Source organism: Tauraco erythrolophus, chromosome 3 (genome assembly GCF_009769465.1).
Source record: "Tauraco erythrolophus isolate bTauEry1 chromosome 3, bTauEry1.pri, whole genome shotgun sequence".
Lineage (NCBI taxonomy): Eukaryota > Metazoa > Chordata > Aves > Musophagiformes > Musophagidae > Tauraco > Tauraco erythrolophus.
In genome coordinates, this window is record NC_141467.1 from 82,587,197 (window position 1) to 82,615,150 (window position 27,954).

A 27,954-nucleotide genomic window follows, 5' to 3' on the forward strand; every position below is an offset into this window, starting at 1 on the left:
TATGATGCAATTTTACATTTATTAAACTACAGTTCAAAGCACAAATTTACACATTCTAAATACACTAAACATCTAATGAAGTCACACTGGTCTCCCACTGACATTTGATATATCCGGGCGAAAGACAATAACTTTACAAGACTTTTCTAACAGGAATCCTTAGTATAAAAACTGTGTACTTGTATGTAAACTGTTGAAGAACCCAAGTGATGGGTTTCCATCTCCACTAAGTCATCCATTTTGTTGCATATTTAAACGCTCAGGGGTTGAATGAACTTGATTTTAAATTTGGACACCATTATCTAACCCTCCCATTCCCCAGTGAATTGTAGCTGTAGCTTGTTTTGCCTGGTCCCCATTAGCTACTACTATTTTTTCAAGTTTCAAAGAGAATGAATTGAATTCAAGATTGTTCCATTTCTTCCACACTGGAATGTTGACCAGACAAACTACAGACTTGCAACTGCAGGTCTAAATGAAGCGTTAATGCCTGTTTAAGCTGCAGTGGAAAAGCGGTCTTCCGGGCTCAGCTGAATGCAAGAAGGCACAAAGAAGAAGTTCTTCATCAATGTGTCTGAAGCAATTCCAGCATCTTGTATCTCATCCCTGCAGCAGAAAGGGATGAGAGTTGTAATAAGGTGCTTTCACGTACAATTTCACATCAGAAACCAGCCTTGAATACAGCATGTGACGTCTGCTGCCCCTGGACAGGTTGGCCCAGGCTCAGCAGAAGGGAGACTCAGCTATGCGAGTCCTTGGCAGGCACAGAAAGGCAGCCACTCTCCACTGGCAGCAGCACAGGGCTCTGGCTACCTCAGCCTTGAAACAGGTTACCCAGCTCTCACCATCACCCCACAGCGTTACTGCCCTTCCTGCCTACAGCCACGGTGCTGATGTTGGCCACAAGCTGGAATTACTAGCACTGGGAAACCTCAACAGCTGATGTCAAGCAGTAAAGGGCTACCACTCAGCAACAACAATCACTAAACTCAAAGTCCACATCGGGTATTTTGCTTTCCTTTGTCAACCCTAAAGCAAAGTCGGTGTTTCATTTATCACAGCTCAGTTCAGTCTTAGCAAAGCCAAGACAGAAGAGTAAAATATCCAAACTAAAGGCACACTCTTGTGCTCAGTTGCATCTTTCTGTATTTGCCATCAAATACAAATTATATTTGGCTGTTAAGTGTCCACTCTTGAAGGAAGTGAAAGCAATCTTGCTACTATCAAGAGAATTTTCTTACCAGTCACTGAAAGACATCATGTAGTAAATCAGTGGCCTCTGATAGTCGTTAAAGGTAGACTGTTCACCTAAGGTACCAGAACCCATATTATCAAAGATCAGCCAATCTCCAACGCTCAACTCGGGAAGAAGACAGTTTTCCACAATTTGATCAAGCTCATCACAGGATGGACCCCAAAGGCTGCTGGCAAACAGAGGCTCATCTTCCTTGTATTTCTATATGGAAATGATTCAGGTAATTCAGGCTTTAGTTTATTTATAAGAACATTTTCAAATATATATTACTTATAAAGTTATCCTTATGTATAATTTTACAGACATATGAAGTGTTAAACTTATATAAAAACATAAGGGTAATTAAGGATTATCTCTGAAGAATATAGAAGGACTCACCTTGTGAACCTCTGGGATAGTATTCAGTTTCTCAGACAATTTACTTGCAAAAGAACCATAAACACCATCATTTATGTAATATGTAAATACTGGTTCATCCTCGTTCCTGGTTTGCTCCACTGGAAGTAAAAAAGAAGTTGTCTTGCATGCATTTTTTGTCATAAGTAGTCCTTTTGCAATCTAACTTAAGTCAACTGCTTTCTCCTGACAAGAGGGTTCCACACATACTGGAATGGGAGAATTATGAGCAGAGTGATCTGTATGAGACCAGATTATAAATCAGTTGTAACATTAAGTGTGAGGCTTAATAAAATTAATACTTTCAGTAACAGTCACTGCTAAGAATATAAATCCAATCGCTACTTTAGCAGAGAAGCTGCTCGCTCTATGATGTTTTTCTCTGTTCTTCTAATACAGAACCTTCAATACACCTTCTGTAAAGAACCCACTACAGGTGTAACCATCGAGGAGTCAAACCTAGTAAGGAAATAACAGGGGCCACAGAAAGATAGCAACGTGAGAAACACAGATAACACACGATCAGAAACCAAAACATGGATTGCAGCGCGAGTAATAGGGGAATGTATTAAATACATGCCAAGACAAACTAGTCCACCCTGACTAAGAGTGGGCAGTTACCTGTTCTGGTTCATGACACGAAGCAGATAAACACGACCCTTACCTTCAGAAGGAAGAAGTTTATCATACTCAACGCTCTTCTTTGCAATGACGTTAACTGCTAGTGTAAATGCAGATGAAACATAGTAACACCCAGGCTCTGCAATCACATTAACACCAGATTCCTTAGGAAAGTAGACTTCCAGCAATGGCCTGATGACATGATTAACCTATGAAATTCAAGTCAGAGGTAAGACCAACGAAACTCAGCTTATGTGTACATCATACACACACGCTTTCAGTCAGCAACAGTTGTTCTAGCAAGCACACCAAAAGCTCTGCCCTTACCAGAGGTCCAAAATTTACTGAATTTAAGTTTAAGAAAATAGGCAATTCTGCTAAACACTGAAGATTAAGTGCCATGAGTCTGAGTACTACACAGTCCCTCCTCCTAGCCAAAGTTCAAGTTGTGGTAGACTCAAGATTGCACAAGTAATTTCCAAGTTTGTCCAGCTCAACAGAAAACATAAAATTACACATGAATCCATAAGGACATGGAAAAGGCCTTTTTGTGATCAGTTCTATCTACTGTTGTATTAGAAACAGAATGAATTATTTCATACTGATGCTCAAATCTGAAGCCAGATATTTGAAGATTAACAATTATTTTGGACGAGGAACAGAACAGTTAGAACGCAAAGAAAAGCCCTGGTTGCTGTTAGTAACTTTTCTCTGAATCATTTTCACCGTCCTACACTGAAGGAGATTGCCTTTAAGACAACATAACAGCGTAGGCAGGTTATTCTGTTTTATGTGCCACTGCGTACAAAGGATCCCATTTAGGCCAAAGCAAAGATAGAAGTGAGACCTTTAGCCTTCAGTTCTGAAGCAAAGTACCAGAACTTTCACACAGTAGCAATATGGTTTATGATCCAAAGCGTGCTAAGCAATCCTGGCCCAAACAATGTAACAGAGTAACTAGTTGGACAACAACAGTCAACTGCCAAAAAATTGAATTATTACTGTTAAGGTGTCTTAGGACAGTTAATTTAATCTACGAAATGCTTAAGTCAGCATTCACCCAATATGAACAGGATTAAAAAAGTCATAATCACCTCCAAGGACTGAATACACTACCCATGATAAAGAATATAACACCAATCATTTGGATCTTATGAATTTTTCCTTGACCTCAGTAAAGCCTTTGATACAGTGTCTCATAGTGTTCTGGTTGAGAAACTGATAACTGCTGGCCTGGATAGGTACACCCTCCTTTGGGTTAAAAACTGGCTGGATGGCCGGACCCAAAGAGTGGTGGTAAATGGGGCTAAATCCGGCTGGAGGCCGGTCACCAGTGGGGTTCCCCAGGGCTCAGTGCTGGGTCCAGTTCTGTTTAACATCTTTATCAATGACCTGGATGAGGGAATTGAATGTACCCTCAGTAAATTTGCGGACGACACCAAGCTGGGAGGCTGTGTCGATCTGCTTGAGGGTAGGGAGGCCCTTCAGAGGGATTTGAACAGACTGGATCGTTGGGCTGAGGCCAATGGCATGAGCTTTAATAAGGCCAAGTGCAGAGTCCTTCACTTGGGGTATAAAAACCCCAAGCATCGCTATAGGCTCGGGGAAGAGTGGCTGGAGAGCTGCCTGGCAGAGAAGGACCTAGGGGTGTTGGTTGACTACTGGCTTGATATGAGCCAGCAGTGTGCCCAGGTGGCCAAAAGGCCAATGGGATACTGGCGTGTATCAAGAATAGTGTGTCCAGCAGGAGCAGGGAAGTGATCCTGCCCCTGTACTCGGCACTGGTGAGGCCGCACCTGGAATATTGTGTCCAGTTTTGGGCCCCTCGCTTTAAGAGAGATATTGAGCTCCTGGAGCGAGTCCAAAGAAGGGCGACTAAACTGGTCAAGGGGCTGGAAAATAAAACTTATGAGGAGAGGCTGAGGGAGTTGGGGCTGTTTAGCCTGGAGAAGAGGAGGCTGAGGGGAGACCTGATTACGGCCTATAAATACTTGAGAAAAGATGGTGGGGAGGTAGGGGAAGGGCTCTTTACATTAGTGATGGGTGATAGAACAAGAGGAAATGGGCATAAGCTTAGTCAGGGGAGATTCAGGTTGGATGTTAGGAAGTATTTCTTCTCTGAAAGGGTTGTCAGCCACTGGAATAGGCTGCCCAGGGAGGTGGTTGAGTCCCCATCCCTGGATGTGTTTAAGAATAGGGTGGATGATCTACTTGAGGATATGGTTTAATGGGGATTAGGGATGGTTGGACTCGACGATCTCTAAGGTCTTTTCCAACCTAGAAATCTATGAATCTATGAATTACAGCCTAACATGGAATTCAGAACAGGTTTCAGCTATTAATGCGAGTTACGGTTTGAAGATTAAACACTTCAACTTCTTAAATCAAAATAAAGAGTTTCAGCTTCCAATACCCTACATACCTCTTGCAGCTGAAGTTCTGAACCTGTGAAGCCCCCACCAATATCCAACATGTTCATCTTAAAGCCAAATTCTTCCTAAAATGGAGAGGCAGAATGTAAGCATGCAGACAACTGTAACTGTAAAAATACTTTTTTGTCACTCCTTACTGTGGTTGTTTTCTGTGTACTCATACTTTTGAGCATATTTAGCACAGTATGTCTAGCGAGGGAGTAATGTCCTCGTAAAAGTTGGTACAGCTCTATTAAACCTAGTAGTAATAGCCTTTGGATGTCAACAGAGGCTGGCTACACAATTGTCAAGTACAAGTCCCACAGCAACATCAACTCCCATCTTGTGGCATTTGTTATATTCAGACAATATTTGCTGAACAGGGTGGTGCATTCTGACAAAATAGAAGTTTTAGGAATTTAGAAATATGTATAGTGCAAGTCTTTTGGATAGTGCTTACGTGAGAAGATTGTTATAATGAACTTGCACAAAGATCAGTGAGAACTTCAGTTCTGATGTTCTCCCTGTGTTACCAGTCACAGCTAATGCACTAACTCCAGTAATAAGAGTAGTAAGACTTGCACTCTTCTGTTTAGTTTACAAGCTTCTCATTTACAGAAAGATAGACGTTCAGAAAAGGGATTTTTGAATTTTGCAATATAAGAAATACACAGAACATTAAGACACAAGAGTCACCTGAAGCACCCAACAAATCCATTCCTCTTCATTCAATTTGGATATTCCTCTCCTTGCAATGACACCTCTATTTCTTATGATGCTTAGTTATTAATCAGAGACCACATGCACCAATTATATCATGATAAATGCCAGCATACAAATGCTTAGTATTGAATTTAACTTAATGTCAACCGTATATTTACAGGAATGAGACCTGACTTTCACAAAAAGCCTTTACCAGACGTGGGAAACTAATTTTTTACTTGAAAATAGCATACAAGCCTACTGTGTGTCAGTGGGACAGTAGTCATTAAACTTCGTTCACGATTAGTATTATAAAGTTCGTTTTACCTCTACCACACATCTCACAGTGGAATGTTCAGCCCCTTACTAAAAGTTCCATTTCCTACATTGATATACTTTGGAAATAGCGTAGTTGGCTTGTTAGTAGGATTAGAACAGAATAGATCCTATACTGTAGCAATTGCATGTGTTTATAGATTTACTTACAGCCATGTCAAACACACACCGAGCATCAGATATAGCATGAATGTACGTTTGCAGTTCCTTGCAAGAGCCTGAAACATGAAATCTGAAAGAAATAAAAATGCAGTTAATACAATGAACCATGCAGCTTTCAGACCAAGCAAACCGTTTCATCATCTACAACAGCAATGGAAGCAATTAATTCCCAAGCTGCTCAAGACAAACTTGCAGGATCACACAGTAACTGTGCAAAGACAATTGCCTTCTATTCCATCGGATTTGTACTTAGCGCCTGCCTGTCTTGCTCTTAATGCTGAAAATGTCCTACAACATTCTCATCTTTAAGAATTAAGACCAGATATACTGAACCTTTCAGTCTTCGCTATCAAAGTGGTTAGGTGCCAATGCTAACACAACACCTGTGTACAGCCTCCCCGCTCCTAACCTACTCTGTACTGCCTTGCCTGTACACCCTCTCTCCTGCACCACCCAGTCTTCTTCCCAAAGTCAGGGCTGTACTGCGCACACTCTCTACCCTCTCCCAAACCTTGGGGAGAGTGAGGAGAGGTATGTCCCACTGCCACCCTGTTCTGAAGCCTCTTCACTCCAGGCCAGGTCCTAATTTCATAGCAAGACTGACAGGTCATCAGAAGCAGAGAAGTACTGATGCCTCTCACAAGCTCCTGAATCCCCTCTGGTTCCTTGGCCAAAAGGTTTAAGTAGTGTCATAATACCTTTTTTAAAAAAATTTTTTAATAGTGGAAATGCACAAAAGCCACGTGATTTTCATTAAAAGTCAGACTAGACACATAAAAGACTACACTTCTCAGTAGTATAATTTAATTTTTAAATAAGTTTATAATTTGTAATGATTATAGTACGTTTATGCTTTAAGTTGAAGATTACAGTTAGAAAACAGGAGAGCCTTCTGAACTTTGCTTTTACGCTGACAGGAGGATTTCTCATACTCTATTTCAAATTGCTTTGATGTCTGTAATAGTTACTTTGTTTCATATTAGATTTTGCTTGTATATTAGCACTTTGCTTGCAAGCAAACACTCATGATCCTAAAGGGGTTTTTTCCTTTTTTTAAAAAAAAAAACCAGCCTTTAAAATAGCCGAAGGAGAGAAAAAATTCTTTGTATTCTACTTTTGAGTACATCATACAAACATCTGCTCAGCCAGAGAACTATTAATAAGTTACTCACTTGACACCAACTATTTGGACTCCCAACTCCTTAGCACATTCCATAAGGTGCCTACAGTTCTTCAGGGTGGTGCCAAACTTCATGTTCACCTCCTCATCAGCAGTGATGTCTTCTGTGGCAATGTGCAGTAAGAGCCTAAGAGAAGGGGAAGATGATTGGGGCAGTTGGTTTACATCATCAGCACATGTGAAGCCTGAAGACTGTCAGGAGTTTGTTGATTATGTTGTCAATACTCCAGCTCCATCGATGGATGAGTCAAGTGAACCTAATAAAAACAATCCTGTACAGAGAAAAAACTAGCAATTAGGGGCTAAAACATGGAGCCAACAAGGACAAGGGATTTCGAAATGCAGCAGCAACTAAGACTCTTTTGTAGCAGCAAGAGTCTGTTGAGTGCTGTAATAAAAGAGAATGTTACCTTCTAATAAAGTATACTTTCTTATAAAACCACTAAGACTGTAATATGCTTTTCCCATCTCTGTTCTTTCTAGTCAAGACGACAGCATGGAGATTCTCTTTCAGTTACATTTGGTTAAACTCAGCATCCGGAGAACACTAGGCTGAGACACTGAAAGCACACCCTGGCCACATCCCTCCACCTCCGTCCCCTCCTGGCTGAGTGCATGGACTGGGGACAGTGTACAGGTGTCAGTCCATTCCCTGTCCCTTCTTCCAGCACATTTGTGGGGTAGGAAAGCCATGAGCACCATCTCTTATAGTCTTATGCAGTGAGACAGCTTCCTCCTTCCAATCAAAGCCTCATCTGGGTAAGTTTGGCAAACTGCAGTACCAGTGTTGACAGTTTTCTACATTAAAGTAACACTTGAGTAGCAAAGGCATGTTCACATCAAAACCTCTAGAGGTATACGCCCCAGAACTCAAGTTCAAGTTGTTGTCCACTAAGAAAGTCACTGGATTCCTCCTCCCCAGCCATCACAATACATGCAAATTGATCACCCACATGGTAAACTAAACAGAAATTGCATCGTGAAATACACAGACTGCACAGAACATGCTACAGTTAGCCAAGACAGAGAGCAAAAACAAGTGGTAGAAGATCTGCACCCAAAGTGAAATAGTTCTTTTCAAGATATGCAACAAGCAAAACTTAGCCTAGCCACTACAAAACACATGGTAGCCTAACAGCTACCTTGACTTCTAAAAGCCCTTTCCAAATAACTCATGATGTGTTTAAAATGCATTTTGTTAAAAACAAAAAAAGAGCTAAGTTCTCACGCAGACTGCCCAGCAATCCTTGTTAATTTTAATTCATAACACTATCTGGAGAAACTGTCACTAGCTTCTCATTTCCTGCTTCTCCACTAGCACAGACAATTCTGTTCAAGAAATCTGTAGTCAAGCAATATTTTGTAAAGCATTTGGAAACAGTGCTAAATGTAACAAAAATTGTCAAAAGTTAAACTCTTCAAAGTGTAAAAAAATTTCAAATTCATACTACTATGGCTTGTAACCTCACATTAAGATTAGACAAAACCATTTCTTAAAGATATCTAATGTTAAATTTTATTGATGAATTGTTACGGCAGCATTATACGTTAGTCACGATATTTTCTAGTGCGAACTACTGAAAAAGTGTAATTCTGACTTCTAGAAATCTAGTAAGATTCTTCTTCCTGCATTTCAGCCAGTTAGAGCAGGGCTAGAGGATGATGTGGGTGTTTGCTTTTTTTGGTTTGTTGTTGTTTGTTTTGTGGGTTTTTTTGTGGTTGTTTGTTTGAGGTTTTTTTGGTGTTTTTTTTTAATTATTTTTTGTTTATTTTTAAGGAAGCATTGATACTGAGAACAACCATGACTACTGGAGCTTTTAAGACACCAGCAACCTTAGCGGTTTAACTTTGCCTGAAAAAATCCAAAGGTAGAAAGAAATGAAAGACTAAACACTCCTTTCTGACATTTCTCTTCTTTCTTAAAAAGAATTTGCAATCATTCAAGTTACCAAGACTTCCAAAGACAGAAACACCAATTATAAAGAGAGACCCACCCATTACCAAGTTCAGTGCAGAAAGTCACAACAATTTTCAGAAAATGAAAAGAATTACAGCTTTCTAAGCAGGATTTCCTCAGCAAAGCATAATTAATCTACAAAAAGGCAACCGAGCTGTAACAACCACACATAGGAAGAACAAGGTTATTTAAAAGCTTTGACTTTTTGAAAGTATGCCAAGGAAGCAAGAGAAGAAAACTCAGTTGTCACTTCAGCATGAGAGTTTTAATGACCGGAATAAGAGAATTCTAATTAAACAAACGAACAAATTGCTACACAATAGGAGAGCTGGAGATCAGGTTTATAGAAAATTTAGATGGCAAATTGCAGTTCTTTTGTTGAAATTGAGTTTCTTGTCCTTGGTAAACAGGAACTTTTTCAAATATTAGACTATGGGATCCTTGAAAAGAAGTAAAGAGTTCATGTTGTTTTTCTCTTAGCTCATGAAACTCCTTCAATCCTGTCTCCCTGCTTCACAATTTCTCTGGCTCAAGAAAAATCTGCATCCTAACTTCTCTTGCTGTGGATGTTACAACAGACATCTTCTAAAAGAGGCCGTTAAGACTTAAGGAAACAAATCAACATAACTAACAAATGACCAGTGATAACTGGCAAAATGCTAATGACATAAGAGTCAGCTTTAGCATTGCTAAGGCTTTCAAATGCATGGAGCATGTTAAGGCCAAGATTGTACACACAAAATTATTTATCATAGATAACATTCTTGGCACAGGAAGAACTCTCCAGTACGAAAAGAACTGATAAGTTTCCATGAGGATGAAGTGTAGTCACTAGCAACAACAATATTAACTCTTGAGGTAGTCTTAAAAAAAACCCAAACAAATAACAACCAGGTGGGATGAGCAGAGTCTCCAGATACTGCACTCCATAGAATTTTCCTAATTCTACAACTATGGCCACAGTATTAGGAGAAGACATGACACTTTACTAAGTGTCTGGAACCAAGGGCTTTGTGAAGGATGCCAAGAATGCAGTTTCTTAGTACACTTTGATGACATTTGTGGGAAGCTATACCTTTGTTAATCACAGGAAAGCACTGTAACATTAATTTTAGGCCCAGACTCCAAATTTCTTAGAGGTATGGCCCACAGCCAAAGTATTCCTAAGTGAGGGACGCGACACTTAATGATGTGAGCACCTATCAGTCCAAAAGAGACCACGAGACACTAGCAGCAATGAATTTCAGAACATCAGTTTTGATCAGTTCCCTACAGAAAGAACCTGGGCCAATGCTGAAGTGACTAAAAACATAACTGGATTACAATTTCCCGCTGTTTGAATTGTGGGGAAAGACCTGCAGATATATTTAACAGTCTTGCAGAGCACACCCAAACCCTAGATGGGACCTGTTGCACACACTCATTTGCTGGTCAGTCTCAGCCCTGACTTTAGCTGAAGCTTCTAACAATCCAAACAGAATAGCCTGAAAGAAAACAGTGAAGTCACAACAGAGCAGGAGGAAGATGTACTTGCAGATGATTAGGTACCAGACTTCCGAAGTTTAATCACGGAAACCTTTACATGAAGATTGCCCTATGAAATCAAAATGCAAGATCTCTCCTAAAACAAGGGCCTTACTATCGTATTAGGAAGCTGAGACCCAGTAGGGGAAAAGTTGCAAGAAAGCTACCTTCAAAAAGAGACATTTAAAGAGAAAAATAGAAACAAGTGAATTGTATTAAAGAAGCCATGTACCTTACTTGCAACTCAAACAACCCAGAACACAGACAGAATTGTTTCCACCACATAAAAAGCAAAACCAGAGTTCTGACACTTACTTAGCATTTGGATGGTTACGTGCGATTTTCTTCAGTTCAGTATCATTGTCACAAATCATGACGTTTATCCCAGCTTTTGCTGCATACTTTATCTGAGAAGCTTGCTTGCAAGGATTTGTATAGATAATGTTTTCAGGAGAAATGCCCAGGTCTTGTACCAATGCCATTTCAGACTGGAAAACAGGAGCGTACCAGAGTTTGACACAGTCCAGTGCACTATGTTTAATGAATTTTTGTTAGATGTGCTCTAGTACTGCACTAAACAGTTCAAATACACTAAAGAGAAAATTATCCACTGCTGCTAGGGTGGAAGTACAGGTGTTCATCAGCCAGTTACACAGGAATTCACAATTTAGTTATAGTATATATAACAATGGCACTTACTACCAAAAAAGTTTATTTTAAAACAGCAGACAGATGGAAGAAAATAAGGCACATAGGTACACACAGAACACAAAACTTACTTTACTGGAACATGCAAATCCAACACCAAGGGTTCCCAAAATTTCGAGTACACCTGGAGTAGAATTGCATCTTACAGGATAAAATGGTTTTATTGGTGCCATCACATTCTGCCATTGTATGTTCTTCTTCACAAGTTTTCCAAGATCGCCAACATAAAATGCTCTTTTTCCAGCCTAATAAAAGGAAAAATAGGAAAATAAAGCATCTGAAATTGTGGCTTTGCTGTCAAAATCTAAGCAACCCATGAAACAAGGTCTTAAAGAATTACATACTTTTTTTTCATCCTGCTATTAACTTTTAGGTTTGACCTTGAATAATCCTAATTTTTACTTTCACCTTTTACTTTCACTTTACTTTCAATTAGAACTAGTTTAAGAAAAATAATGAAAGGGAATACCTACCACTTCAGAGCTATTATGAATGCTATTTAGATAATATTCTGAAATTCCTGAACAAAAGATACTACTTAAATTTTATCTAAAAATACAGAACAGGTTACAAATCTCTTCCAGCTTTGTATTTTCAGAAGTCTGCAACTCTTTGGAGGAAGAAAATCCACTGGGATGATAGCTTCCACAGTCTCAACAGAATTTATAGCTTATTATACGAGGAACAAAATCTAATGCACTACCATTATTTTAACATCTAGCTAGTAGTTCATGTTACTGAAAATTTGTTTGATAGTATTTTAAGTCAGGAAGTCAGGTTTGAGACTGTTCTCCACATCTTGTGAAGCACAAAGTTCGAATAGAACTTTAAAAACTAAACTTGGTGTGTTAAGGTTGCAGAATCAAGTGCATAATCTGTAAGAAAATGCACAGGTAGTTTTCTGGAAACTGTTAACAGTCCCCCTTGTGCATCTGTTACCATAGTCTTTCTCAATATCAAGTCATGATGCAGATGTAGGGGATCAAAATCCAAACAGATCATTCTATATTAGTTTATCATATGCACTTAGTAAAATTCCTGTAAACGAATGGCCTACTGTATATCAATAAAAGACCATCACAAAAACATATACTCAATTTGAATTAAGACTGTACATCAAATGATATTTCTAGCACTTGACTTTTGCAGATATGAAACTATGTTGTGGCTTATTGTATACAATGTCTTTACTTCTGTTTAAAAAACACAAATAGAAATTCCATCGGGTGGAAGCATACTGACCCCCTGTACGGGTCACCAGCAGGAATGGGATCTGGAGCTTAGATCCATGGCACAGGCCTCTACCCCTTGAGCTAAAGGAGTAAATGAAAGCAGCAGGAGGCAGCTATCCTCTGTGAGCCAGTCAGTGGTTGGAGACATGACATGTTGCCAGTAGTTTACCTATTTATTTGCTAGACAGAAAAAGAATATTAGGAATCAGGATTTGGGAATCCTACACCTGAGTTCAGAAGGCCATGGGATTTAGCTATTTGCTGCACTATAGTTGAGCACTTGTATTTGAGCATGAGTTCTGATAAACCAATGAAAAAGTGAACAACTCCTAAGTATGGCATATTAAGGATACAGTAATTGCTTAACGAAACTTTCTTTTTTTTTAAAGCTCTTTCTTTCTACAATCTTATCTATAAAACAAAGGCTACAACATCTTCCTTCCTAACAAGCAAGTGAAGCCTTATTCACTAAAACTACTATTGTGTACACAGAATTATTTAAGTTTCTTTCCAGTGGATTGCTAAACCTCAACAGCTTTTAGACCAGTTCATTTTCTTGAAAGAAAAAAGGCAGCACCTCACAACATGCTCTTGTTGCTCATACCTGTGTTTCCAACACAGAGATGGGTAACAGGAAGATGTATAACCATACAACTGTGATGGACCACAGAAATTTTAAACATGGCTTTAAACTGGCTCAGCAAACATATTTGTCTGAACTCTGGCATATTTTTAGTGAAAGAGAAAAAAAAGTGTTTCTAATTCAGCAATATCTACTTGTCCAATTTCAAGTTCCTGGTCTAAACCCCACTGACAACAACATCTTTTCAAAGAATGAGATAAGAACCTGTATTTAACTACATCAGCAAGACTACTTTCCTGCTAGTCACACTCTGGGACATAACAATTATTGCCCAAATTTTCCCAACAGAATCCAGCCTGAGGCAAACAAACAGCAAAGAAGTAGAATTAGAAGAGGAAAGTACTTTATAAGGTGAGTTTTAGCCGACTGTTCCTCTGTTGCTGTCAGCTCATCAGTGCTAAATACCTTGACCTAGTTTGAAGACTTAGAGAACTAAACCAGGAGATTTGGAAAACTTATAAAACTTACATGAGTATGTTCATAAATACAGTTGTCAATAACATCTGCAAGAGTTGCTCCTTCATCCAACAGGCCAATGGAGTAATTTGCATCCTCAAGAAATCCTTTCATCTCAGCCGTATTCCACAAAGCCGACAGTCATAAACCAAGAAACACAAGGGATGGGCTTCCAAGCCTTATATCCGGGTCCTTAAATTATGCAACAAACTGTACAAAGAAAACAAATCAATGGGAAAAGAGGCACAAAGCATACTATGCCACTATTTAAACACTAGAAACAGCTTTCTACATCTGATGTACTACAAACAGTAACACACACACTCTACAAAAATCAAATATTTTTTCACTCTGTCCACCCTCCATTTGCCAGGCTAGTGCAATTCTGAAGTTGAGAATAAAACAGACGCCATGTACTTTAAATCTGACACTAGCTTAAAGACAAGCAAGAAACCCACAATGTAAGGCTGTTCTTGAGAAGCACCCCAGACTGTGTGCACACTGATCTGTGTTGAGCTTCAGCAACCTATGAAAATACTGCAAGTGCAGCATATGCATACAAACACCCTGGCTCCTCTTAAGTAAGGCATCTTTAGCAACATTAGTATTCAAGTATGCAATTGGAAGACTGTCTGAATACAGACATTTCTGAATGTCTGAATACAACATTTCTGAATTTGTAAAAGAAAACTTGTAGGTAGTTGATTAAATGCTAGCATTGATATTTGTTAGATTCACATATTTGTGTTAATATGCTGGTTTTTGTTTAGATGCCAATTTATAACCATTGCCTTCACATGTTGTATTTACTAGACATTTGTTTTGTTGTTCTGTCCATAAAACGACCTACAACACTTAAAAATCTTCACTGCAATAGAAGTTAACAGAAGGAAGCCAATAGCTAGAAGTAGATTTAAAAATTACAATCTCAGTAAGCAGAAGTGGTATTAAAAGAAAGTAACAGTTCTAGACCAGCTTTATTTCCATCTTGTTTATTCTCAAGTCTTCACTTCAAATTAGATGTGTTTACAAGCAGTATTTTTCAAAAGACAACCTGAATCAACAAGGTCCCCAGATAGAAAGCATTATTAAATATTCACAGTCTTAGAATATGGATTAAATAGTCAGAGTCTCAAGTAAAAAGTAGTAGACAGCAGAGAACCACCAACAGTTGATTATATACCTTCATCAGTATATTCTACAAAACGGAACTTGCATTCCATTAGGTGTAGGTCTTGTTTAAAAGCAATTTATTACTTATGACTTTACAGTAACTGACTGATCAGACTTTTTTTGTTTCAACTGTCATCTTTATGACTAACACAAGACTGTTCAAAACTAGTCAGCTAACTAGACTTTCTTTACATGAACACCCAAGACTTAATGTTTCAACAGAAGCTGCATAGTATTTATAAAAAGTTACAGTTGTTTTCTAAAGCCACGTGTACTTGCCCTTAACATAACAGCATCATTTTTCTACTTAAGTGTTGATGAAACCAGAAACATTACAGCTGAAGGTAAAAAAAATGCTTCACTAAGACTCTAAAAGCTAAATTTATTATTTTGGCCTCAAACTGTTACAAGGCCATGCTATCAGCTTTGTCTGATGTTTCTTCTGCTACCTCAAGCTAATACTAAGACAACTACTAAGCAGCAGCTGCTCCTGCTTGTCATTACACCAAATAATGGGGAAAAGAGCCAGCATGTTTTGTACACTTTCTGCATAACTCAAGTATGCCACCTATGTTTCTTAACAGAAGCATTTACTGCCAGGTGACTAACTTAGTGGCAGTGAGAATTTTGTTATATTCAGAAGCTGAACGATAAAAGACAAGTATGCCGGGTAAGAACACACATCTCACAAATACAGTGAGTCATATGCTTATTTAAGTACATCTTGAAGATCCAAAACAATTATGAAAGAGAAAGATAAATCCTTACATCAGCGAGATAATTAAATACATTACAATTATAAAAACAATGGCTAGGTGATAGTAGACACCAATAACCAGGAAAAATGCCTTCAGTCAGCTACATCTTTAAGCTTGTGTATTGTTTGACTTTGAATCAGTGAAACAGACATGAACGCCACAGTCATGTTTATGTAGCTGTCACCCCCTGAACAGGAACTTCATCAGTATCCTTGATTTGCTAGCTGATTAGCAGCGTCCTCAACACGTTCACCTCCATAAAATATCCATGATTTCCAGGAGCAAAGTACCAAAAAGGGTTGGTTTTGTGTTTTGGTTTTTTTTTTTTTTTCCTCTCCTGGAAAGAAAAGCTACCATCAGCACTTTACTGAAAATTTGATATAGTTCTGGAGTATTCAGAAAGTGAGGATCAAAAGAAGAAAAAACCTAACAGCAGAGTTTAATTCTTTTAGAACTACTTTATACTATGACTTAAACAGCCTAATGTTTAAGTTTTAAAGTACTTCATGCATCCTCAGGAACTTGCTGCTTGTGTAATAAACACATTAAACTTTTCTTCTACAATAATAGCTCTTTTGTTGCCTTCTTGCAAGAAAAATAATACCAAAGAGAAGAATAAGTAAACAACCATGGTGAACAAATGGAAGAGCAAAGTGCTTTTCATTTTCAGCAGATTATTCAAACGTAGTAATCTGTTAACTATTCAAAAGCCACAAGTTTTTTAATCCTTTTGTGACACAGAAGGGTGTTAAAGGAAAATTTTCAAATGCCAAGTACGTTTTGTGCTGCATCTAAATCTGTAAAATCTTTCAGGACACATCTAATCTGCCCTGTCACTTCAGAAAGTTCAGCAAAACTCACTGGCAACACTTCAACACAGTAACACTGTACAGGATGAGTTTCCATGATCCCAGTTGCTCTTTCCCCCTCCCCACTCACACGTGAAAAGTGAATGGGCTGGCAGAAGCCTCATATCTGAGCTTCTTCAATTTAAGGTTATTCAAATTGGACAAATTCTGTTTCTGATAAACTCAGAATTCCCTGACATATTGTACAAACCTGTTAAAAAGCCTGAAAGCAAACCTAAAGCATCTTAAGGATTTACTGTATATACCAGGATACTACTTGGCTAGATTTTAAAGTTTTGGTGGTTTGGGTTTTGGTTTGGCTTTGTTTTGAGGTTTTTTTTCATACCACAAGCCACCTCTCCCACTCTGAAGTGTGCAGACAGTCAAGAGTCCCTTCCAATGAAGGAATGCACACCTCCGATATTGCTTGGAGGTCTCAGTACACCCAGCCCCAGTGGAACCAGTCACAGCACTGAACAGACTCACCAGACATACACACGCTCTGCACGCTAATTGCTTGTGCCTCATATTTCAAATAAAGAAGCCCAATCTAAACAACAGATAGCTTTCTTCCTTCAAGTCTTGGTGTTCATCTGAGCTACATGAGAGTAGATTTAAGCTAATTTTGTAGTGCTCAGAAAACGTTTTTTTTCATAGTTTAGATGATTGTGGTGTGTATAGCTTTCAGACAGAAATGGTTTGGAAGAACACTTTCCTCCAAAAGCTGCCCTTTTACTTTTGGGGAAATACTGCGGGGAGGAAGGAGCAAACTGGTTTAAGTAAAGCATGAGGGGCAGAGGCTTCTTTACCATTAACTCCTCAAAATACAACAACAAGAACACTGATCTGGTAAGTCAGCAGAGTAAGCCAAAGTTCAGTCTTAACTTATAAAGTCAAAGATTTTAAGAAAAATATATGTTTGAGAGCAGAAATTAGTGTATTGGTTTCAGAAGAGCAGGCTGCTCCATAAAAAAAGAAAATGATAAAGACATTTGTGTTTTACTCAACTAATTGACATCAGCTTTGAACAACAGCAAAGATTAATCAGGCAGCAAGAGCTTTTTGTTAGCATCAATGAAGGTCACTTCCTAAAACAGACATTGTCTCTTGCAGTTCATTCATCCAAAAGCATCTTATGGTCAAGAGGCAGGGACAAAAAGGAACCCATGCTAGTAAAGACTTAATAAAATAGCTTGCAACAAACCATAAACAACCTGGTATAACCTCTACGAGGCTGCTTAACAGTGATCGCTTTTTCTAAGCATATCTGTCACATCTAAGCTTTATCATTTGGCAAAATTCATCTAGTAAAAAAGCAAACATTAGCCTACCAACTTCTGTCCTCAGAGTCACAGCCCATTCCTCTCCTCTCTAATTTCTCCTGCTCTAGAAGAAAGGACATCTTTTCAGTCTTGTTGAGAAGACAGGAAGAATATTATACAAAGAGAAAACTGAAATTCCTACCAGCACTGCAACAGCACCACCACAAAACAGTGCATTCTTGAGAAATGTCTCTAAGGGGTTAACCACAGCAGTAGGATTTGGGATTGTGCTGTAACCTTACTCCGGTCTGAATGGTTTCTATCCTAAGAGGGGAGGAGAATCAATGATAAAATTTGTGAAAGATCAAGTGAATACACACAGAAGGAAATCGAGAGGATGGTTTACGACTTCTATCTCTGCAAGATGAGTCAGAAATCATTACAGTACAGAGTTCAGTCCTTGCTGGAAGAGTTGATTTACTGCAAGTCATGGTTTGACAGACTTTGTGTGGTAATACCACCCATTTTACCACCTGAAATGTTAGTCTGCACAATGCTCCAGGACATATATTTTAGGGCAAACAAAAGCTGTCAAGTAGCATGAGACTTCTACAGAGGCATGCAATTGCTTTCTTTGAAGTAAGTGTTACATCCTCAGGCTCTTTAGGATTGAACACAATGATTTCCCACTGGAGAACTTTTATCTTAAAGTTTACATATTTAAACACTGCAATTAATGCAGACATCTGGAATAGAAGAAAACCAAAATGCTCTGAAAAGTGACTAAACACATGCTTATCATACACAAGCATTCATAACACCTAGTTTTCCATTTTTTTCTTTACATTGTCAGAACTACATGTTTGGCCAAAAAAACCCCACCAACTTGAGGTTTTGTTCTTTTAATAAAAACTTACTCTGCAAAGAGAAAAGTCTTTACAAACCAAATGGGCTCTCAATACTGTCCTTCAACTACATGTCTTAAGTAAAATAAATATTTATGAGATTAACAATTATGCTGATGCAAAAATCATAAAGAGGTAAAATACATTCACCTCACATTGCTTACAATACTAGTTCTTCAGGGGTAACTGATCAAAAAAAGTAGAAGCATTTTGTCACCAACATTGGCAATGAAGTACAGAACAGGTATACTAAAACCGTAGAAACATGAGTCCTTTGTTTTCAGTGCAGGAAATGCCTGTTTACAATGGGAGTTATCTTTTTAAAAAAATATTCCAAGATGCCATTTCACCATCTTACATCCTCACCATTCAGTTAGCTGAATGCAGCCACTAACCAGATGATGGAAGTGCTGAAGCAGGTGTCTTCATTTCTAGTGGCAGTGGACATTTTGCACTACCCAAGTTACGTCTCAGCACAAATCCACTGAGGGTCATAGCAGAGTACCTGCACAGCTTAGGTTAGTTGCATCCTACCATTCCCTCAGGAGTATTCCACACAGTTAAACGAGCAACATAACAAGAGTGTCTCTGCTGAAGTAAGCAAGCAAAGGAGGTAGATACTAAAAAATAATGCCCCATCTGACATCTTCTACAGGAACCATGCTTTCAAGAACCTCCTTTTGTTTTCTTGAAGTTTGAATACATCATTCAAAGCCAATAAGCTAGCAAAGCTTACAAAAGTGAGTACTGTTGTACATGCATGCATAGTTCTGGGGCACCCTTCCAGCACTTCTCTTTCATGACAGTGCAAGCAGTTACTTACCTATTCTATCCTTTTACTTCCTTGGTATTAGGGTTTTGCCTCCCCATTGCCCCCAACCCTCCAAACTCCCAGCCCTCCTGTTCCCTAATTACCACTCAAGTCCCACTTAGATAAAGTCATGAGAGCTTTAAAGGCTAGCCAGTCCAGACAACTACTGCTTCCACCTGGCATAGACAGGGCTCACTTAATAGATCAGATTTCCGTCACCAATTCCCTCCATTTCTAATCAATCAGATGTAGCAATACATAGAACAGATTCTCAAAAGCAAGACTTCAGACCACAGGTGCCAGACTGCTCAGGAAGTCAGTTTGAAGAGCAAGACAGAGCTAAATCCCAAGTTCTTCCTTGGCCAGTGTAACACAAGGACAAAAGTGGGAGGGAAAGAATTATAAAAAGGAAGCAAGTTTAATGTCAATGTAAGTACACCTTCAGACAGAAGATTTTTATTTGAGTTCCATTGGAACATGATAGTAATAATTATATTTAAAAGCTCGATTGACCTTTTTCCCATTAAATCATTTCACAAGTTGAACACGGCTCAAACTGCCAATTAGCTAGCTAACTTACATCTTAGCTGTGTTTGAGGCAATCATCTGTGTTTCAGCACACCAAAACAGGTACAGATTTACTGGCAAACACTTGCAGACTACTGCTATCTACATCACCACTACATTCAATACTGAACTACTTACATTTCTATACAGTATATTACTGAACACATAATAGATCCAAGATCAAAATAAACACACAGATCACCTGAACATTCAGCTAGAAAAACAGCAAATCCCATGGCATTTCCATTCTAGGAGAAGCTATACCTTGTACTATTTGCCACAGCACATCAGTCTACCAGTTAAAGAGTAATCTCAATGAAGGTATCAGAACAATCTTCTCAGACAAAAACTTTGACCAAAGCCAAAATTCCTTCGGAACAGTTTCAGAAACTAAAATGAGTTTATAGTACATTAAGATTTTATACGTTATTTACTTCTTCCTTCTAACAATCCTTCTGCCTTTCCTATCTTTTTTCTACTTTACTTTATTCCTGTTAAAGTGCAAAATTCCATGCAAGAGTTCTACCCACATACAAAAGTGAGCCGAAATTGAGTAAGAGAAACAATTTTCTCAGATCTTTTTATTACAAAAATCATGTGACACCTACAAAATAACAGTGATATTCAGAGAATTTTCAGTGATAATTGTATTCACTTGAACAGGGCAGTCATCTACGCAGAACCAGATATATGCAGTTAATCCAGTAAGTTTCAAACAAAACAAACACATAACCTCTGGAGATAAAGCCAGAAATCACGATAAACCAAGCTCACCCTGTGCCTCCCTTACTGCAGTATTTTCAAAGAACAGGGTCATCTGCAGTAGGTACCTTATTAGGAGACATACTAACACAACTGACATTTGGACTCTTTGTGGTCTTTGAAAAGCACCTGGCTCAGTTGGATGCACTTAACCATTCTCATTCTCAAGTTTTGCATTAAAAAGCATTATATAATTTATAGGTACTAAGCCAAACAAAAATGCCTTCAGCTAGACAGGAAAAAAGTAACACTGTATAAAATCAGCTTAACTCAGATATTACAAATGCATTTAAGGCTATTGTTAAAACCACTTAAAGCTATCGTTTCATGTTAACAGAACAGGATAATCACACATTCCAGAGTTTTCTGTGTTCCTTAAGATCAGCTATGCACATTTATTCGTTTTCTGTTATCATGAGTTTTGTTTTTCTTTAGTAACTATTTGCCTCTTAAAAATGTAAAGGCATTTATAATTGGTACACAATTTCCATCCAACACAGAATTCCACATTCTACTGTAGCTCAACTACAACTATTTGTGGAAGTGGATAGTAATTAGCAAATAATGGAGACAGGCATTTGGGAAGGCACGCCCTTCATCATCAGCATTAGTTACTGTTTACAATTGCAAATTTTAACTATTTCAGTATAAAACGCTAAGAAACCACACAGTATTCAGCAAATCATGATTTGATGTTAACAGTCATGCAGTGTCAATTCATTACTTCAGAATTACCACTGACAGACTGAAGTTACAGCATTTTATTTTAGGATTTCTTCAGCCAACAGCCCTAATTCAGAAAAGTAACTCTATTTACAAAGTTTACACACACATGTTTAAGTCTCTCAGAAATTCATCAGATAACTCTGAGAAAAGTATTAGGTGGGCAGAAATTACAGTCCTCCCTTGAATGAAAGCCTCACATAAATATGCACACCACCATTTTCAGATTTTCATTATCTACATCAAGACAGTTATTTTGCTTACCAAAACACCAATACATGCTGTTTGTATTTTTGGAAGTGCTTATCTTCCTGCACACAGATGAAAAGAAAAGGAAAAGAGACTTACATGGACAAGTTAGGAGATGGAACCCTACTATCATCAGCTAGGTTCCCAAGGTGGCTCAGCGTTGAAGTCGAACTGTTCTCTATAAAGCACTTCTCCTAAGCCCTCTGGATAGTTGTAAACTTGATCAGAGATTTTGCCCTGTGGGAGAAAATGCATGCAAAAATAAATTTCAAAGCCAGAACAAAATAAAAACTTTATCTTAAAACATGTAGCAAATGCCTTTTCAGTAGTGCTTTTTAAGGAGGCTTGCAACACCCCACCATGAAAGTTTATTATCACAGAGTATGCCCAGTTTTCAAGAGTGAATGTAAACTGAGCCAGATCAAGTCAGATGTATGAAGAACTGCTAAAACGCATTAATTAGGCACGTGAAACTGCTTGTTTGAACTTATCTTTCATAGTCTGAACTGGAAGGTTTTCAAAACTAAAGGCAAAGAGCTCTTCACCATCCTGCTTTAGGGTAGCATGCCTTCATACTGGACTAGCCTCCAAGAAGTGTTTTTAACCCTGTCACTGCTGTGATTCTTCCCTGCCCCTTCCTTTCTATTTTAGAATTCCCTTGCCACGTTCTTTCTTACTCTGCTGTGAATGAACATGGCATCTGGGTGAAAAATACTGCTTTATATAGCAAAACTGAACACCATACAGACAAATCCAGAGATGAGCAAGACAGTAAAAAGAAACTTATGCTTGCCTTCAGGAATGAGGAAACATTTCAGCTGGCCCTTAAAGGCTATTACACACAACACCAGAGCAGCATTCTAAAGTACAAGGCTAGCTTACTCAAATTAAGGTAAAACACTCGCACAAAACAGTACAATGAATGTAAAAAGCAGTCAAGGAAACATTAACCAGCCCTGCTGAGAAGTTATTCCCTCTAAAAAAGAACTGTCATTTTCATGGAATTAAATACAGTACAGGACTGGTCATGTGTAAACTCAGTATACAACGAAGTTTCTACAAATTCACTGTGGTCTATGGCATGAAACATGGAATGTACCAGCCTATTGTAAAAATAAATCTTTACTGGTCTCATTATTTAAATGAGACTACATGTGCTGACTACTAAAACCTGGCTTCTGGGAATCACCTAACCCAAACGATCGTATTTTCAACCGCATGACAGTTAAGCAAACTGCTGAAGTGTATTTTTCCACTTATTCTTGCTATTAGAAAACTAAACTAGTATACTCTATAAAGTACTGATTTACAAGCAGGGTGAATGTAACTTGAGGGTACCTGTTTCACAGCAACTCCACAAAACAATCTTGTCACCTTTACCATATAAATTAGCATTCAATAGCATATAATACTAAAAATAAACCTCAGGAGGTGCCTCAATTGAGATATTAAGGAATTTTGCCAGCTAGAATTAATGTATATGCAGCACATATAATCTCGTCTCCTTCTTCCACTAAAGCAAGAAATCAGTAACTTTTATTTCTGAGTATGCACACAAGTTTTAAAAACTGGCAACACTTTCCTTTTGTAAAATTAACTAGTAGGTCCACTATTTTCTAGCGCTGTTCTGATTACACTAAAGAACTCTGATAAATTTTCCAGTGATTATGAATTCAGTTTATCTTCCCAGCAAACCAAGTCATAAAAAGAGGTGCTTTAGGGAGAGTGCATGACCTTTAGCACAAAACTTACAAAAAGCCACGCTTCAGACAAATATCACCTTCAGTACTATTCCAATAAATATTCTCAAATGACCCAAGGAGGAAGTGTGCAAGGAAAGTTCCCGTGGAGTTGGAATGAAAGCCAATCATATTCTGTAGCAATATCAACTATGAGCTGTAATGAGTTCTAATTGCTCTTCAGAATTTCTTGTAAATGAGAATTGTTTATCTGAAGGAACTACACAAACATACAGAAAACAGTCTGACTGCTCTCTTTTGTGCACGTTTGCCAATATTAAATATCCAGAGAGGAAAATGGTACAATTTGAGCCTTTCAAACCAGAGTAACTTTACTCTGCTTTAACCAGCACAAAGAGTTAGATTACTGTACTGTGGAAGAGCAGGACTACTATTTTAAGCAGCAGAAGTGTATGACATGTCCATAACCCATATGGACAAACCCAGCCTCACAAAAATTGCACATGTCATCAGCCACAATGAAGGGTTCATTGTTTAATGGTCTTAAAGTAGGTATAAAAGCATTCTTTGCTAAACAGCAAACTTTGAGTTATGAGAATAAAAGACAAGTCATCTTTGCCTTTTAATACTCAAGTGACACCTATACACATGTATTTATAGATCATCTGTTAGCATACTCTACTAGCAAGCGCCTCAAGTTTGACTGCAGCTTGACCAACAATGCACTGATTAATTTTGTTTGGAAAAAAAGATCCACTGCAACTCTCCATTTCTGGAAAGAGACCCTGAGTGACCAGAGCTAAAATATCCGTGAACAAAATCCTAAAAACCCAGCAATATGATGATCTTGCATATTTACACCAACCAACAGACTTGGAGGCAAAGTTACTCTGCTTCACAAAAAAAAAAAACAGCTATTCTTCTGTTACAATAGGCCTTTTCCAGATCAGGGCCAGGGCGTTATGGCGAGGAGGTCCCTGGAGAGCAGGTCCTGAAGGGAGTGCAGGCCCATGAGGAATTCTCCCATCAACCACACTCTTGCTCCTGCATTACATCAACAGCATTTTGAACTGAAATTTGCCATTATACCCAAATTAGTCCATTACACGATTAAGCCTCTCTTTCAGGAAGGGACAGTCTTAATTCCCTTCCAGAGCACTCTGTCTCTCCTTTAATTGGAGAGATGCAATAATTTCCAGGCCATACAGCTCAGCATTGCTGCAAACACACACCTGCACCAGCCTTCCAGCACAGGGAGCAGACAGGCACAAGCTGCTTGCCTGGGGGCAGGCTGCAGCACTGAAACGCAGTAAGCCTGCCTCTTGCCTCCAGTGAAACTGTCTCCCCCACCCCGGGACAAACATTCCCAGTGCTGTTCACCACCGAACACCACCCTCCTCCCCCAAAGTCCTGTAAAGACCCCTCTTTTTCTAGGGTTTAACAACCTTCCCCTAGAGCTCAAGGCCCAGCAGGAGGGATGGGAGGCAGGAGGCTGGCTGCAGGGGGCTCGGCCCAGGGCAGGCAGAGCAGGCGGGGAACGGAGCTCACCACAGCCTGAAGCACATGGGGAGGGGGCTGCCGTGTCGCAACCATCAGCCGCGGCGGCAGCAGCATTGTTCACACGGTGACAGGAAGGGAAGAACTAGACTGGACCAGTCCAGACTGGAACAAACCCCTCCTACCATCACCATTATTCACAACCCCCACCTCCCCCCCAGCACTCCTGCCTCTCACATTTATCCAGGGAAGAATAGCCGTCAAGTGCAGTACCATGAGAGCCAAAAATCCAGCAGTCAGGGCAGAGGCAGATGAAGTGGGGCAGCATCTCCCCCCCACACACCCCGCTGGAGACCCAGCCACGCGTCTGGCTAGGAGGGTAGGCAGGTCTAACTCACTGCATTGGACGCCGCACAGTGTTTTCGTTCACGGCGGCTATATTCGACTGGGACTACACAATCAAATCCTGCTCTGTCACCGGAGACTGCTGCAGAGGTCTGAAACGCAGCACTCCTGCCTGCTGGCACATGTCGGCTGTGCAGGATTTTGCACTGCAGGAGATGCACTTCAGAAAGGCTCAAAAGAATATTTAAGCTCGCTTACTTTCCTCTTCACCACAACCGGGCTCCCCCCAGCACAGACACACATCTTGGGCTCTGAACGAGCCCACACTGACAACTGGAGAAGACCTGCAGTGCTGTCTAGTAATGAGCCATAACAGCATCCTCCTCAGCCATGCCAGTTGCCCCACATTCCTGCATTTGCACCATCCTCCTTACATATGCCATGAGCCTCCCACTCCCAGCTCTCCTACAACCAGTAACAGGCACCTCTACTGACCACTATAACCAGTAATGGGCACCTCTGCTGACCTCTCACCAAACAGGGAGCAGCACCGCAGCGAGCGCGCACACACACTTGGGATACCCTGACGTCCAGGTGCACACACTTTACACGCACACATCCAGCCATCAGCTAAGCAGGGACTGGACCCTCTTCTCTGTACTTTCTGAAAGCCACCAGCACAGCAGTGGCCAACTGGACTACAAGTACCAGCGGAGGCAGCCAAGCCAAGGAGATTGAGGCTCAACCAAGAGACTTCCAGAAGCACTAGCAGCACCAAGCCTGCTACTGCTACTCTAACAGACTGACCAAGGGCAGGGGGAAACGCGCATCCTTGAGACGAGCAGCAAGCACAACCTGGCAAAGAGAGGAGACTGCTAACAGGAAGGAAGGGCTCCACTTTCTGTACCCTGGAGGACCCACCGGCCCCTCTGCATGAAGGCAATTTGCCTTGCCATCCCAGCACTTGTGCAGTGCTCTGACAGCTCCCACTGCCGCCCTGTTCCTCAGCGCGAGCCCCCTCCACACCAGTCCACCATGCCGAGAGGGACAGGGAGAGGCCTCGTGCAGGCGCCCACTGGTGAGGGGGGAAAAGAGAAGGGTGACAGTGGGAGCCCAGATGAATAGCCACGGTTACACGCACACAACATGGCCTCTGATAAGCAGGCGAGGAGAGATGCCGTGGCCGTGCCACCAGAGCTTCTCCGGTCTCTCTGCCCGCCAAGCCGACCGCGAAGCCTGTCACACAGCTGCTCCCTCTGGGACTGCGGGGGCTTGCTGCGTGCGGATGCACCCGAGGGGAAGGGATCCGCCGAGACCTGCACCGCAGTCGGTGCTCCCGAGCAGCTGCCACACGGTGAGGGGACAGCACAATGGGATCTGGGGCAGCCCCTCTCCTTGAGGGGTCCAGGCGAGGACGCCGCTCGCCTCCTCACCACGAAGAGGCACGCTGTGAGAGGTAGCAACGCCCGGCGGGAACGGGTCTCCCGCCGCGGGGCAGTGCCCCGGCTGCTGAGGGGGAAGACACCACACAGCCCCCCTCCGCAGGAATCCGCCATGTTAGGGCGGCCGCCGAGCCCCCGCTCCCCGCGGAGCTGGCGGCCTCACCGCCCTCCCGCGCCCTGCAGGGTTGGGGGAGAAGGGGGAACCGCGGCCCCGGCACAGCGCTCACCCCAGTCCCCTGCCTCCCCCTCCCGCCTCGCCGCCTCTCACACGCAGGGCTGTCCGCCATGTTAGCGCGGCAGCCGCTGACCCCCTCCGCCCGCCGTCACCGCCGCCCTCCGGGGCGCGGGGGGCCCCGGCTCCCGCCCGCCCCCCGAGTGGCGGCCCCGCATCGCCCGGCGCCTCGCTGCGCGCTGGGGAGAGGGGGAGCGTCGGCTCTGACTCATCCCGCCGCTCTCCATCTGCCGCAGCCGGTGGCAGCCGGTCTCGCCCCACGCCGCCGGGCAAACAGAAAAAGGGCAGCGGGAGGAACCAGCCCCATCCCCCTCCCCGGCCGGCATGGCCACGGCAGCGGTGCTGTCCGCTGGGCGCCTCTCCGCCCTTCCTGGGTGCCGCGGCCACCGCTCCCCCTTCCGCTCCTCGCACTAGGGGGAACAAGGGCCTGCCCCTCCCCGAGCTCCAGGGAGAGGAGAGCTCCTTCCGCACCCTCCCCCCACCAGGGTCAAGGGACGCCCCGGCCCGCTCCGGGGCTCAGGGTGGGCGTCACCGCCTCCCTCCCACCCTCCCTCCCGCCTGCTGCCTCCCGCCTCCCCCACGGCGGGAGCCCGGACCCGGCGAGGAGGCCGGGGACGCCAGGACCCCCGACACCGGTACTCACGTGAGATAACGGCCCGAAAGATTTGGTAAATCGTCTTCTCTTTTTAGGCGGAATTTTTAAAGAGGGATGTGGGAACCTACAGCAGAAATACAGGCGGCGGCAGCGGCGCCTTCCAGGGCCATAGGCTGCGGGGGCGACCGGCGGGGGAAGCGCAGCTCAGCGCTGGGACGAGAGAGCACAGGCAGAGAGAGACAGAGCCGGAGCGGGCCGGGGGTGCGGGGCTGCGGCAGCTGGGGGTTGAGGCGGGAGCGCGGCTACCGGGCGGCGAGGCGAGCGGCGAGACGAGGAGAAGCGGTTGCTGCCGGCTACGCTCTTATAGGACGGGCGGGGCGGGAGGGAGGGACGCGGCGCCACGCGTCAGCGCATCGCGGGGCGGGAGGCGCCGCCGCCGAAGCCGCCCCCCCCCCCCCCCGCCGGCGGCCGGGGCGCGCGAGGCACCGGGCGGGCATGCGCG

The 27,954-nt window shown here is 41.7% G+C and overlaps 1 protein-coding gene across 1 annotated transcript; it reads right to left on the minus strand.

Moving 5' to 3' along the window:
* Positions 1-27,697, minus strand: AZIN1 (antizyme inhibitor 1). Its single transcript, XM_086608780.1, has 12 exons — positions 27,501-27,697; positions 21,741-21,878; positions 13,596-13,793; positions 11,324-11,497; positions 10,860-11,032; positions 7,056-7,190; positions 5,872-5,953; positions 4,695-4,769; positions 2,316-2,481; positions 1,634-1,752; positions 1,242-1,456; positions 1-606 (listed from the first exon to the last, which is right to left on the minus strand). Exons 3-12 carry the CDS (start codon positions 13,695-13,697, stop codon positions 495-497), a joined length of 1,353 nt encoding a protein of 450 aa, XP_086464906.1. The 5' UTR covers positions 13,698-13,793; positions 21,741-21,878; positions 27,501-27,697; the 3' UTR covers positions 1-494.
* Between the last annotated feature and the right edge of the window lie 257 nt (positions 27,698-27,954).